This window comes from Plectropomus leopardus, chromosome 24 (assembly GCF_026936395.1).
Source record: "Plectropomus leopardus strain MGB_pleo_1.0 chromosome 24, ASM2693639v1, whole genome shotgun sequence".
Lineage (NCBI taxonomy): Eukaryota > Metazoa > Chordata > Actinopteri > Perciformes > Serranidae > Plectropomus > Plectropomus leopardus.
The window spans coordinates 17,412,504-17,427,664 of NC_142199.1; the positions used below are offsets into that span (position 1 = coordinate 17,412,504).

Genomic DNA, 15,161 nt, shown 5'->3' on the forward strand with positions numbered 1-15,161 from the left:
CAGAAAATCTTACAAAGAGGCACAAACAGATGTGTGAAGGTCTGTTGTGCAGATATCCCTCCCTCTCTGGCCTCCTTTTTTCCCTGCACAATCAGAGAAACAGCCGTCCAAAAACTGTGATTACTTTGTTGCAGAACTCTTGGGTCAGCTTTGTCTCCCGAAAGACCTCAATTGCCTGGACAAGCTCCTGGTCTGTGCTCAGTTAAGATCCTGTCAGACCAACAATCCCAACCAAACACGCGCTATAGGGTTCAGCCGTGATGACTCTGCAGGAGTCTTGCCTCAGCTGATTCCTCAGACTCAATGCATTGCTGTACTCGGGATGATTATCCAGAGAAAGGACCCAAAGGCTTGGCTCAGAATGGTGCCTGATGTATAAATCTGCCGTTTCAGCGCAACATGAAATCCTGCTCGAACATGTGAGGGAAGGTTGAGCTGAGTAGCTTCACAATGCTTCCTATGAGATGCAGTCAATGAAAGACGTAATACACGAACTGAAAGTAATAATCTACTTCCTGTTACCGACTGTAAGTTTAACCTTATCTCTGATGGTCACATTTAACCACCGTTTTTACTTAAATAGGGACAAAAAAAAATGTGTGATTACAAAAAATGAAATGTCATTGTGATTCAATTATGTAGGTGAAATTAAACTTGGGCGCTATGTAATATTTCATGCCTTACAACAGTCTGATTGTATATGATGATACTGTATACTATATAAGATCACATAACTGCAACAAAACAATAAAGACGGAAACAAAATAAAACTCATCCAAACCATCTTGGTTCCTCCTGCGATTAATCTAGTTAGTAAGTCCACTGTTCCAATAATCACCAGCTCCCGATGGCGGAAATAAATACTTAATTCACTGAGGTAGATGTAAAACACATGCCGTTATTGTCTCTCTCTGCCTGCTGGCCGCCAGCTGTTTACAGTCTTGTAACTACTCCCTCCCTTAGAAATAGAAATTGTTATTTCTTTGTTCGGCCACTACAAAAACTGGCCTCAAAGCCGAACACACTTCCTGAGGGCCTAGTGCAACCGCTACCCGAGTTACCCAATGAATCGATTCCAGTGAGTGCTTATTTTTCGTCATTTGTACATGTTTCTAGGAGATTTGGTAGATTATTTACCGTTTCTTATTGGCCATTGCTTGCAGGACTTTTTGTTGCACTTGCAGTGACATGATGGGTGTGGTTTTTGAGCTCTCCTCTGAGCAGGGCGGTGAAACACCATGCAAAGCACTCGTCTCTTGACCTCTGACCTCAACATATCTGAATGAGAACGGGTTCTGTACCCATGAGTCTCCTCTTTACAATCATGCCCACTTTATGCTAGTCCCATACAGCATACAGTTTTTTGTTGCGTATGCGTCACCATGTCAATACAGACTTCATGACTGTTTTGCAAAATAACTGAATCGAAAACAGGCAATTAAAAAACAAGATTAATCACATTTAACTACAGGAATTCTGTGATAAATAACAATTTTGAAAAATGAACCCTTTGAAAGCCCCACAATAACCTTAAATGAGCAGTTTAAAAATTGCATTTTGCTGTGGTTTATGATGTGTTGTGTGACGCCTTGGGTATCAGCCATTGATGTTGCACACACATAGAGTTCAGCATAGTGAAAGGAGAGTTGAAGCAGAGCGTTGAGAGTTGAAAACGCACGACAGCTGCGGTTTGCATGGTTTAAACGAATCTAAATTAAGAGCCATAACAGCTGGAGCGTTCATTCTTTTCGTAATAGAAAGTTATGACTTTTGCCTTACCTTACGTGCCGTGCAAGGGTGATAACTCGCTGTAATTATGCCCATTGAAGATCGCTGATTGATCCCTGAAATGAAAACAATAATAGCTTGAGCATTTTGTTATTTTTGCAACAGAAAGGTGAGGCTTCTGTCTTTCATGTCATCACTTCTTTATGGTATCTTACCTTACGAGTTGTGCAAACGTAGTATTTCGTCGTAATTACTGCCATATTTCCCCAGGAGTCTCCCTGCAAATGGCGAAGGGGAGATCATTGTTTTCATAATCTTGTACAAAACAATCTTAAGTAAAAAAAAACGTAATAGCTAAAACATTCATTATTTTTGCAGCACTATGTAAGTAATGATGTCATTACGCCGAAATGCAAAAATGAGCAAAACTAAATAATGAACATGGTTCAAGTAACTTATTCAGTGTTAATGAATATTTTGTTAATGTTTCTATATTTGAAAAGTCTTTTGAATAAATATGTTTTTATTTTGTAAAATCTAATGATTTATCACACAATTTGAGTCATTTTATCCATAATAATTATTGACTTATATAACCTCTGAGCTCAAGTCGCACAGATTTTAGGAATACAACGCATTTGAAAATACTCCAAAAACTGATATTAAAATAACAATGGAGGCACTGGCGGACCATTAAAAATGGATCCTTAGTGTGTCATTTAGGTATGACACTAGACGCTATTTTCGGAAACGCTCCTGAGGGTCGTATTAGAGAGTCGGGACAAACAGCTTACATGGACAAACAGAGTTGGAGGACTTGTTAGACTCAAGTACACCTACCTAAAGTAGTACTGGACTAAAGTAGGCTGCACAGTGTTCACACACACGCACACACTCATCTTTTAACCATACGACACAAACACAACCTCGCTGTTTGTTGCCTATAGCGAGGCAACAGTCCATCAATGGCCCCCAAAATGAAGCGTGTGATTCGAGATGAGTTCGTCCTCTTGAGTATTCACATACACACCCACTCTACACACACACACACACACTCAGATACACAAGCACTTCAGTGTGTCGGCTCCAAGGTTGTTGTCTAGCCTTCACTCCCCCCCGCCACCCTTCCAAAGTTAATGAAATCGCTTCCACAAAGTCACCAGAGATGCGGCTCTGTTCGAAACTACAGCAAAATAACTCCCTAAGTGAGACGGAATATTAAGAAAACGTGACAACGAAACCTGGAAACCTGTCGCTGGCGTGCAAAGGACACATTGTGGCAGCTCGTGCATTCAAATTCAGTCACCTCAAAAGCTTTGGACACAATGAGCATTAAAATAAAAGAGGTTTTTTGGGGGGAAATAAATCTTCTGCAAGTACAAACTAATGCTCGGTGAATCTAATAGTTATAGTGCTGGATAGTGCTTATATTGCTGAAATGTAGCATTATGCTGCTTTAATGTGGTTTTAAAGAAGAAAAAAGGCGCAGTCACATAAAAACAAAGGTCATTATATATTATAAACCTGAGCAAAATTTTGGAAGAAGGCAATTAGCAACACATTAAAAAATAACTCCAAAAAGAACAAAAAACCAAAAGGAAACAAAAAAGGAAAAGGAATAAAAATATTTTTTTGTAATTTTTTGGCACTTTTTTTTCACTTTGCCTGACATTTCTTGCCAAGTTGCTCATTGCCTTTTTTGTTGTATTTTCCCAAGAAATCAAACCAATTTTCTCAGGTTTCAGAGGTTCAAATGCTTGTTAAAGGCATTTTATCACAGTACAGCAAAACTGATTCAGGTTCTAAAGGGTTAAATATTTGTGAAAGGGCACCTGAAAGCAGCACACAAAAAGTGGTGTCACTAAGGGTTTCAAAGAGTTAAATAGTTAAGATGGTGAATGCAATATGAAAGTGGCCGTATGAATTATTTTTGTGTACAAGTAAGAGTTTGGTACTTCGATCGAACTGATTTTTCTCTCTTCTGTTTGCCTCTTTCAGGGATCCGAACCAACCGGTCCCGCAGGATACAAAGTTCATCCACACCAAACCCAACCGCTTTGAGGAGGTAGCCTGGACCAAGTACAACCCCAAAGACCAGCTCTACCTTCACATTGGCCTCAAACCTCGAGTCCGAGACCACTACCGTGCTACCAAGGTCGCTTTCTGGTTAGAACTGGTCCCGCATCTGCACAACATCAATGAATTCTTTCAATACGTATCCACCACCACCAAAATCCCCCCGCAGGACACCACGCCGTACCCTTACACCAAGCGCTTCCCTGGCAAAAACAACTGGCCGTCCACCACCCGCCACCCAGGGGTCCCACCTGCCAACACCAAACAGACCACGGACCAGCGCAAGAGTGGCGATCTGACCGATGAGTCCACCGTGGTGATCGAGACCAAGAGGGACTACTCCACCGAGCTCAGCGTCACCATTGCAGTTGGAGCCTCGTTGCTCTTTCTGAACATCCTCGCTTTCGCCGCACTCTACTACAAAAAAGACAAGCGGCGGCACGAGTCCAACCGGCGCGTCCCCACCCCTCAGCGCAACTCAACTCCGGCAAACGCACCTTCGACCGCCAACGACGTTGCGCACCTGCAAAGCGAGGAGCTCATGACTCTGCAGATGAAGCAGCAGCTGGAGCACGAGCACCACCACGAGTGCGAGTCGATGCAGACCCACGATACTTTACGCCTCACCTGCCCGCCCGACTACACCCTCACCCTGCGGCGCTCGCCCGACGACATACCCTTGATGACACCGAGCACCATCACCATGATCCCCAACTCACTGGCTGGCATGCAGCCTCTGCACAACTTCAATACTTTTGGTGGCAGCCAGAACAGTACCAACTTACCCCACGGCCACTCCACCACACGGGTATAGCTCCACTGGGACCGGATGGCGCCCGATTCCTTTCGGATTCCAACCTCGCAAGGCATGAGTGACTGATTGCGCGAAGCACAGACTCAGAAGATGTTATTTTGCTACCATGCCTTCTTGAAAAGCATATTCAGAATAAATCGACAATGGACTCATGACGATACTCAAAGTGAATGTTATTGTAGTAATAACTCGATTTGGAGCCGAGCTTCAACGGAAGGTCCACGAGGAGTTTTACCAAAAGAAAAGGCAACAGGGGATGACTCTTGATATTCTTACAATTATAAAAAAAAAAAACAGAACAGAAGCTTTTGTGACATACCAACAATCGAACGTCGGAAACATAATCTTTTCATGGTCCTTCATGCATCGGAGACCTTGACTTGGGCACAGAATTCTACACCCCAGCCTGAAATGTATTTAAGAAAACTTTGTAAAAAATTTTAAAAAAAGAGAAAAAAGAAAGAAAGAAGGTATATAGTTGTGTGTGAAAATTAAAAAAAAAATTAAAAAAGGAAAAAAAAAATATATTAAAAGAGCTTCTATTATTGTTTTTTTTTTTTTACTTTGGCTGAGATTTTTTTTTTCAGCTTGTTTTTTTCTGTTTCGGTGCGTGTAAATATATATTCATTTTTCTGATCACACCTTCATTTTTTTTTTTTTTTTCCCACAGAACGACCAAAATGCGAACACAATCCCATCCTCGGAGAATTGCACACTGTGCGTCTGCGGGTCATCACATACAGTAACTGTCTTGTGCGTTGCTTTGTTTCCACTTTTTAGACATTGCATGTCCAGGAAGAGCTTTACTCTCCATTTTCAGACACGTCTCCTGTCTGACAATGAGGACTGATCCCGTCACCTGCTGTCATCCTGTTCTGCTTCCAATCGTTTTCTTTGTGGGCTTTTTTCTGTCTTGCAACCTCAGCGCTGCCTGAGCTTACAATGTGACCAGCAATGTATTATTTAGAAATAAAAAAAGGCAGTGATTTTTTTTTTTTTATTTGTATCAATATTAGTTGGATATGTTTGTAAAGAAATATATGTTAGATATTTCAAATTGTCAGATGCTAGCAATATGTAAAGTATTGTGCCAGGCTTGTGATATTTTGGGTTACAAAAGCAAGTGAATGAGTGTAAATATTAATGATATTATTATAAAATTACAACAAAAGTAATCATTAACTCTCTTTCCGTTTTGCATCCTATTAAAAAAAAAATGGAAATAAATCCAGAAGATTTTAAGCTACATTTGTAAATTCTATAAAAAAGATATATTCTTGCCATTTGGTCCCTAAACCAGTCAAAAACAACAAGGGTTTTAATGTAGAGTTTTAAAAAAAAAATCTTTAGTTTGTCTTATTTTTGTTTGCGGTTTTGCCTTAAGTGATAATAGAGATATTTCTGGCTGGACACCTGTATAAACTTTTTCTGCAACATTTTTAATAAAATATCACAGTATTTTCTAAAAAAAGAAAAAAAGAGAAAAAAAGAAATGTGAAGGATTTAATTAATTGTGTGGTTGCGAGAGCAAATGTGATTGGATGTCTGTGATTGTTTGATGTCGATGATGTTTTGGTTTAAGTTTGTATATTCAAAGGACCAGTGTGCCAGAGTCGGTGGGATTTGAAATATAAATATAATATTCACAATTTTCATTAATTTAATTCATAAGATGGACTATTATTATGCATCTGCACCCCAATAGTTGTGGCATAAAGCAGTATGTTTTCAGGTTCTTCAGCAATTAACACAATATCTCAAGAACGCCTTTAGAGGACTACTTCAAATTTGGCACAAACGTCCACTTGGACTCAACAATGAACTAGTTAGATTTTGGTAGTAAAAGTCATTCTGACGTTATATCATCTCATTCTCCAGAATGGAGTATCCTAAGAAGGTCTTAAGAAATTTTCCAAAAATTTGGCACAAACGTCCACTTGGACTCAACAAGTTTTTAGATTTTGGTGGTGAAAGGTCAAGGGCACTGGGACTTTGCATCCTTCTCATTTTCCTGAAGGGAATGTTTCAAGAGTGACCTGAGGGAATTTCCTCAAATTTGGCACAAATGTCAACTTTGACTATGTGATCAGATTTATGTGGTCAAAGGTGAAGGGCACAGTGACCTTGCATCTCTGTCATTCTGATGAACAAGATGTCTCAAGAAGGCCTTGAAAGAATTTTCTTGACTTTGGCACAAACATGAACTTGGAGTAAAAAATTAAGAATTTGGTGGTACAAGGTCAAGGTCACTGTGACCCCGCATCTGTCTCATTTTAATGAATGCAATATGTCAAGAAGGCCCTGAGGGACTGTCCTTAAATTTGGCACAGATGTGCACTTTGGCTTTATGATTACGTGATTAGATGTTGGTGGTCAAAGTTATTAAATAGGCTAAATAGGTTTTAAAGATCAAGTATTCAGATCAAGGTCACCTTCACCTCACACAATATGTTTCTGGCCGCCATAACTCAAGAGCCCATACATTAATTATGACAACTATTGTCTCCAAAAAAATTTTTTCTAGGAAATAATGATGAAGTGATGAAAGGACAATGGTCAAAGATCATAGGTGCTGGGATAAAGATGTGTGAGGCATCAGAACATTAATATTTTAAGCACTGTCATCTGTCATGGCTACATATGGCAGGGCATAGGGCAGACATTGACGTAAACTGTAACTGTATCTTGATTGTTTTGGGGAAGAATACAACCCTTTTGCTGAAATTCTCGTTGTTTTTTTTAAAGTACATTTTATTATATTTTTCGTCAAATATATCCCTGATTTGCAATTCAATTCTCACCACTATGCCCCTTACAAATTATTTTCAAAAGCTCTGCAATTACTGTTCAGTTGCTGTCAATGAAACCCCAAGCTGGTCAGTAATAGCACAAAGAAAGAAAAGGAGAGGAACTATTGAATGCAGAAAAGTAGTCATTGTGCATAAATAGGCCCTCAGACACTTAATGACGCAAATGAATAGACCGGCATATTAGCTAAATTAAAGTTGGTGTTCACAGAATCATTTCAAAGCCTGGCTCTACGTCAACGTTTGCAGAGGTGTGAAAAGTATCCAAATAAAAACAAAGAAAAAAAAAAACCCTTACAAATTATAGTAACATTGAGGTTACACAAAACTCGGATAAAAGGGAACCTTTTTTTACACTGTAAATGTAACGGTGTGTGCAACTCACACTGTGTGACACTGAAGTCAAAATTCACACAGATATTAACCATTTAAGAACCTAGAGTGACATTACATTACTTTTTTTTGCTATCAAGAGTGCATGTATTTAGACCTTTGAACATGGAGCAAATTTGGTGTGATTCCTTCAAAAACATGGGGAAAAGGCAATGAGCACAAAATAAGTACATTTCGAAAATGATTTTTGGAAAGCTAGGGGAAAATGTCTCGGGGGGGAAAAAAAAGAAAAATTTAAAAAAGATTGATATTTATAATTATCATTATTACAGATTTTAAATTATTTTATAGAATCATTAAAACACATTTTTTGTTTTACTTTCCTTTTTTATTAAATTGCTTTTTAAACACATTTTGTAATTTCGTTGTTGCTTTTTAAAACTAATTTCTTTTTTTAAATGTATGACATTTTAACAAATTTTCAGGTATTTTTATTTTATTATTTTTTTTTTACACTTTTTTAAACTAATTTCTTGCTATTGTTTTTGGGTCATTTCCTCTTTCAATTTTTTTTTTTTTTTAAATCAAGCCAATTTGCCAAGGTTTCAAAGAGCTCTGATGTTAATTTCTTTAAAATGCGATATCAAGTGATATTTTGCACATTTCGCTCAGTATATTTTATATATCCTGATGCCAAAAGTGACAATTCAGGTCTGCTTGATACGCTGCTGGACAGCATCAGAAAAGATGTGTTCTCATGGTGTTATACTATGCTGGCGAAAGGTTGGGTGACACCTTCCATAGCAGCATGAAACACGCTCAAAGGGCGTAACTTGAGGACGCAGCCGTACGGAACTATGTGGCGTCTGCATGATATGCTGCTGGACTGCCTCAGGTTGAAATGCTGCTGGTAACAATGTCACATAAGGAGTAGCGGCATCCTGGAACGTCAACAGCAGACGCAAAAGGATACCTTCAGCATCATGTGAAGACGTTAAGGTCCGATGCAAAGTGGCAATATGTGATGACAAAGGATGAAAACATCGTACGCAGCTCTGCAGTAGATGAGCGTGCCTCTGTTTTTGTTGCTTTTTCTGGTGCATTATGTGAAACATCACGGAAAACATGGAAAGAAACAGTGGAAAGCAGCATGGAGGTCTGTGAAAATTTTAAAATTTACGGCATCCTCGAATATCAATAGCAGACGCGCAAAGGATAGCTAGGGTGTAATATGTAGACGCAGGAGTCCACTGCAAAGCGGCGACATGTTACGTCTTGAGAATGAAAAAACGTGAAGGCAAGGCAAAAACCAAAGAAAAACTATTGCCAAACTGGCAGCAACGTGTTGCCTTCGAGCTTAAATATCCATTTGGTTTCTGACTGTAAAGGAGGATTACTTCCACGCTGGCGTTCATTGGAGAATTTACAGAGAAACAAGTTTGGTGGGATTTTTGTTCAGGGCGAATGTTTGCTTCCCTATGATGCAACAAAAACTCTCACTTCCACAGAAGCTGAATTGACTCTTGTTGCAGCGATGCAGCTGTGCGGTGCTTATTGAGTTCAACTCAATCAATACCGGCAATCTAGCTCTTGAAACTTTTGAAACATTGAATTGCATCTGCAAACAGTTTGGGCTCTGCCAGCTAAGCTAAATTCTCCGACTTTTTTTTTTTTTTTTTCTCCGCCTTTGTGGATTGCTGTTGTGCTCCGTAAGGGGAAAACAAGACTTCTGAGCTGAATAGCAAAGAGTGCTGCTGCCGTGGTTACGAGCCTCCCCTGATACTCGCATCCAGGCCTCCCAGCATCCTGTATTCACTAAAACTGTCTCCAAATCACCACCGCCGGCGCCGCCTCGCCTCCCCCTCTCACTATTCAATCTATCGATCCCTTTTGCAACAAGCCAAGCAAATTAGCTTTTGACTTAAAACCGAAGTGACAGGGGGAAAATTGAAATCTTTAATAGTAATCTGCAGTTACTGAGGCGCAGTGGATGTCTCCATACAATCTCCCGTGACATTTGCAAAAAAAAAAAAAAAAAAAGCTTCCCCGCAAGTAAATGTTCGAAAATCTGCTTTACGGGAGAAAAGTTTTCATTTGCAAAACTGTTTGATCCATAATATATAATCCGGCAAAAACAAGCCGTATACGTACTCGGATGGATGTTTATTTCTGAGTGCAAACAAAGCAGTGTGCAGGCGCCCTTTTAATTGGCATGTTGTTTATGCTCAGGGTAACGCGGCGGAGGTTCGGGGGAGAACGGCGGGTACGGTTGAGGAGGGTGGGGGGGCTGAATGTGAATTCTGGGGACTCGACTGGAAGTTAATTAAGCTGGCAACAGCGCTCCATCACTCAACCGCGGTCCCAGAGCTGTCATTCAAGCGCACCGCTCTCTAGGCAGCCATTACCGAGGCATATCGATCGCCACGGTGACAAGGTAGTGCACCAAATGGGAGCGGGCAGAGATGAAGGTTTCATGTGAATGTGTGTGTGTGTGTGTGTGTGTGTGTGTGTGTGTGTGTGTGTGTGGTTTGGGGAGTGGGAAAGAGAGCTGAGGTGTTACCAGGGGTGGAAAAGGTTTTCAGAGGCTTTAATTTAGTGAAAGTTCAAATATCAATCTGTGAAAATACTTGTTTCAAGTACAAGTCCTGCATTCAAACTGGTACTGGAGTAAAAGTAAATAATTAGGAAAATTTACTTAAAGTATGAGAAGTAAAAAAATAAAAAAGAATGGGCTTAAAAAACTCAGCTATATATATATATATATATATATATATATATATATATATATATATATATATATGTATAAAAAATAGCTAACTCCAAAACCCAAATTATAGAAAAAACCTCAAAATGATAAAAAAAACAGCCTTCAAAAATCAAAATTGTTTAAAAAAATCCAAATAATAAAAAATAAATAAACTCAAAATAATAAAAGAAACACCACAAAGACAAAATTATTATTTTTTATAATTATTAAAAAAACAAAAAAAATCACTAAAAAATTTAAATTAAAAACATGTCTAAATAAAAAACAGGAGTGGAAAAAGGGAGAGAAAAATCAGAATTATAAGAAATAGAAAAGGCACCAAAAATTTCAGAATTATATTATTATATTATATTAATTATATTAATTATTATATTATATTATGAGTAAAAAAAAAAAAAAAAAAAAACACCAAAAATTATACAAAATTATGAAAAAAGACAAAACATCCATAAAAGACTGAAATTAGAAAAAAAAATAGAAATATCAAAATAGAAAAAAATCTCGAGATCATTTGGAAAAAAATTAAAAGTGAAAATCTGAATTGTAGAGATAGAAAAAGCACCCAAAAATTCTGAATTATATCAAAAAAACACCCCCTAACCTCAAAATATAAAAAGACCAAAAAAAAAAAATTCCTAAAAATATTAAATGAAAAAAAAATTAAAAGTGATTTAAAAAAAAATACAAATGATAAAAGAAAATATGAAAAAATATAAAAAATTAAAAATATATTTTTAAAAAAATACCCCAAAAGTCAAAATATAAAAAAGACAAAAAAAAATTAAATGAAAAAACAAACAAACAATTAAGCAACCAAAAATTCTGAATTATTAAAAGTTTAAAAAAATAATAATATATATATTAAAAAAAACAGCCCCAAAACTCAAAATTCTATAAAAAGTTTGTCAAAAATAGTTAGCATTTAATTTCCTGTGATTCGACTGATTGATTTATCAACTCACAGTTGCAGCAGGACCTGTTTAAACTGTTTCCTAATTCAACTCATAACAAAACCGCATATTTTAAAAACCTTTTTGAAGATTTTTTTTTATATGTAAAGTAACTAAACTGTTAAATAAATATAGCAAAGTAAAAAAAAAAATAATAAAAAATAAATAAAATAGTTCCCTTTTTAAAATGTAGTAGAGTAAAACTATAAAGTAGCGTGAAAAGAAAAATCGTTACAAGAAAATACGGGTTACCAGTCGCTGGTTTTGTGTGTGTGTGTGTGTGACCAGCTCCACAGAGCCTCTGCTGTGTTCCCCACACATGAATTAAAATGCAGGTAAATACCTCAGCAGCAAAGCCAGTTGATTGCATTTGCCTCCCTGGGTAGCTGCAGCCTTTAATAGATGAATATGAAATCTTCAGAGTCAATATATATGCGGTTAAGTGGCGAGAGAGCCGTGCGGTGGTAATGGCCTGCGGAAATCCCCCTCTACGTCTTTAGCTTTTGGAAAAATATCGTTCTGGCTCACATTCGGCCTCCTCCGCAGTTTTCTGGCAGCTGGGACGTTTTCCACTTGTTGTCCGCGTAAATGACCCACAATGGCGGCAAAGGATCATGGGATTCATGGTGAAGTTTGAAAGCATTCTTGTCAAAAGGCGTAACATGCTGCCACTTTGTCAGTTTATATTGTACTTTTTGACTTTACTGCATTAATCTGACAGCTTTAGTTACTTAAGAATTAATATTTTTGCATAATAAAAACAAAAAAAAGGGTTTTTTTAAAAAAAAATATTATCGATCAGGCGATTCATGATGAACATTTTTTTTTAAAGCTAGGAAACTATTTAATTTTTGCCAACATTTAAGCCTTTAATTAAAATAAAAAAATAAAATCATTTTTGTGGGTATTATATTCAAGTTTGCTTATTTTTTCATTTTTAAAAACATTTATTTTGCTTTTTATAATTGAAACAGTTTTAATTTTTTTTCTTTTTTCATGTTTCAGATTTTTTTTAAACCTTTTTTTCTTCATTTCTTATAACATTGAGTTTGAGTGTGTGTTTTTCTTTTTTAAAATTAAGCATCATCAAAATTCAACTTTATTAAAAAAGAAAAAAAATATATAAAAACTCCCCAAATTTAAAATAAAATATAGATGGAAATTTAAAAAAAAACAAACACATAACATAAAGACACCCACAGAAGTCAAATTGATTTACAAAAAAAAGAAAATGAAAAAACACCCCAAAACTCAAAACTATAAAAAGTAAAACAGCCAAAAAAGTAAAATATAAACAAAATTTAGAATTATTTAAAATAAAAACAAATAGCAAAAAAGAGGAAAAAAACAGGAAGAAGAAACACCCAAAACATAGAAATTATGTGAAAGAAAAACAACCCCACAAATTTAAAAATGATTAAAAAGAAAATCATAAATAAATCATCAGAGGTCAAAAATATTTACAAAAATATATATATATAAAAAACTTAAAATTATAAAAAGTAAAACAACCTAAAAATTCTAAATTATGAAAAATAAAATCTAAAAAATATTTTGAATTATTTAAGATAAAACCCAATCAAAAATACCAGACCCAAAACTCAAAAAAGCACCAAAAAACAAACAAATAAACAAACAAAATCCAGAAAAAACAGGAGGAAGAAACACCCAAAAAAATAGAAATGATATAAACGAAAAACAACCCCCCAAATTTAAAAATGATTAAAAAGTAAATCATAAATAAATCAGAGGTCAAAATTATTTACAAATATAGATAAACTCAAAATTATATATAAAAAAAAGGACAAAAACGCCCTAAAAAGTCAATTATAAAATTTTTTTTTTAAAAAATATTTAAAAAAAATAAAAAAATTGAGTAAGTAACATCACACCCCTCAAAATTATAAACAAAAAAAGTAAATAAATAAAAATAATACCAGCCCCCAAAACAAACACACACACAAAAAAACAGCGCAGGAAAAAACATCCAAAAACAAACAATTATAAAAAATCCCCCCATTATACCCCCCAACTTTTATTCATTTATTTATTTATTTAATTAATTAATTTATTTATTTATTTATTTATTTTTCTTTATCAAAAGATTTAAATGTCGGCAAAAATTAAAGAAAAATAATCAGCAATTCATTTTTTCGTGAATTGACTGACTGCTTATTGAAATGAATTAATACTGTAACAAACACTATATTTCAGAAGTCCTTTAACAGCGTTAGACGAGGCTCAGCGGAGGCATCTGGAGCAGGATATTAAAGGAAGATTTGGGCTCGGAGCCAATCCTTGGGCTCAATATTAGCAAAAAAATCTTCACCTGCTTGTCAACCATCTGAGTGAGATTTAATTAAAGCCTTCAGAGGGTCAACATTTCATTCGGTTGATTAGTCTGTGGAGTTTTATAATTGAATCGAATTATTCTTGACGTAAATACCCGACACCGCCCGAGTGAGACTTAAACACCAAAACGATGCTGTGAAATTACTCAGGTAATCTCCGGGGTGTGTGAAAGTACATGAACTATTACAGTACTACATTTATGTGACGGTTACCAACTGCTGATTCATGTTTCACATTCAGAAAGTGAGGTTTACACACTGTTACGAATGGTCCAAAAATACTGCTTATCACATTAACATGTTTTTTTTATGTGCATCGGATTAAATGTAACGATGACCAGATTGAATCCCAGGTAGCCCAGATTTGGCCCAGGACTGGCCCAAACTCAGCACGTGGGAAATAAGTCGGGACGCATCTGTTTGCCCGACTTGGCGGACAATCGGGGAAGAATTTGGTCGCAAAAAAGTGTCCCGATTCCAGCTGCCGACACTGACGTCGCTGGACGATTGTCAAAAAATGACAAAAAATTACCTAAGAAAATATAAAAACAAAAACAAACTGAAAAACAAATAAAAAAAAAACAAGGAAAATTACCTTGAAAAATGTGCTTAAGATGCCTTTTTCCCGATTTAAAAAAAAAAAAAAAAAATCTAAATCTACACATTTCTACACATTATTTCTTTCTAACAACTTGCTCAGGGTCAATGTTTAAATATTTGTAAAAGCTGAAAGCAGCACTAAAAAAAAAAAAAAGTGCTATCGCTCCAAGTTTCATAGTTTGTGTTTCGGAGGTTTTTTTACTCACTTATGGCTGCAGAGCGTCATCTTGCAGAGGGGGAGAGGGAGCAGGACTGGACCTAAAGCGGATGAGACACGTGAGAGGACAACAGGACAAATTTAAAATATGTAAGGGAATAAACTTACAGATAGTTCAGAAACTGCAGGAAGCACAAATAAAACCTCCAGGAGCATAAAACATGGAAAAAAAAGTGAAATGTGAGGATCCAGAGCTGAAGTGAGGACACAGAGCCTGAGACTGAACACACACTGCTGATGCACTGAGGAGGAGGCTGATAACAAGCTGCAGGTGCAGCTAATTAAGACAGAGGGACACAGAGGCAGCAGCAGGACAGGACGCAGTAACAAAACAAATAAAAGAGTTAAAAAATTTAAAAAAATAAAATAAAATAAAATAACCACGATGCAAAGCAAGCAAATCTTTGTTCAGGATGTACATTTCATTCACAGAGAAAAGCGAGCGACTGAATAAAACCAAAATAAAAACCCCTTGAAAGTGAAAAACCTGAGGAGGAATGACAAAAAAAAATAATAAT

At 36.4% G+C, this 15,161-nt stretch overlaps 1 protein-coding gene and 1 long non-coding RNA gene across 4 annotated transcripts in view; one reads left to right on the forward strand and one right to left on the reverse strand.

Annotated features, from left to right (window-relative positions):
- The window catches only part of nlgn4xa (neuroligin 4 X-linked a), a 102,775-nt gene extending 95,450 nt beyond the window's left edge, over positions 1 to 7,325 (forward strand). For 2 of the 3 annotated variants that reach the window (XM_088074199.1, XM_088074198.1), the window contains one exon: positions 3,727 to 5,281. In XM_088074199.1, the coding sequence (XP_087930325.1) occupies positions 3,727 to 4,618 (892 nt within the window). In that variant the 3' untranslated portion in view covers positions 4,619 to 5,281. The other variant, XR_015775835.1, reaches the window with a different exon arrangement.
- LOC148185527 (uncharacterized) overlaps positions 1 to 14,956 on the reverse strand; it is a 214,197-nt gene extending 199,241 nt beyond the window's left edge. The window contains exons 1-4 of the long non-coding RNA XR_015775836.1: positions 14,752 to 14,956; positions 14,633 to 14,684; positions 1,944 to 2,006; positions 1,780 to 1,844 (exon numbers count right to left, since the gene is read on the reverse strand). This is a non-coding gene — a long non-coding RNA (uncharacterized LOC148185527). The remainder of the gene's footprint in view (positions 1 to 1,779; positions 1,845 to 1,943; positions 2,007 to 14,632; positions 14,685 to 14,751) is intronic.
- Positions 14,957 to 15,161: the final 205 nt, after the last annotated feature.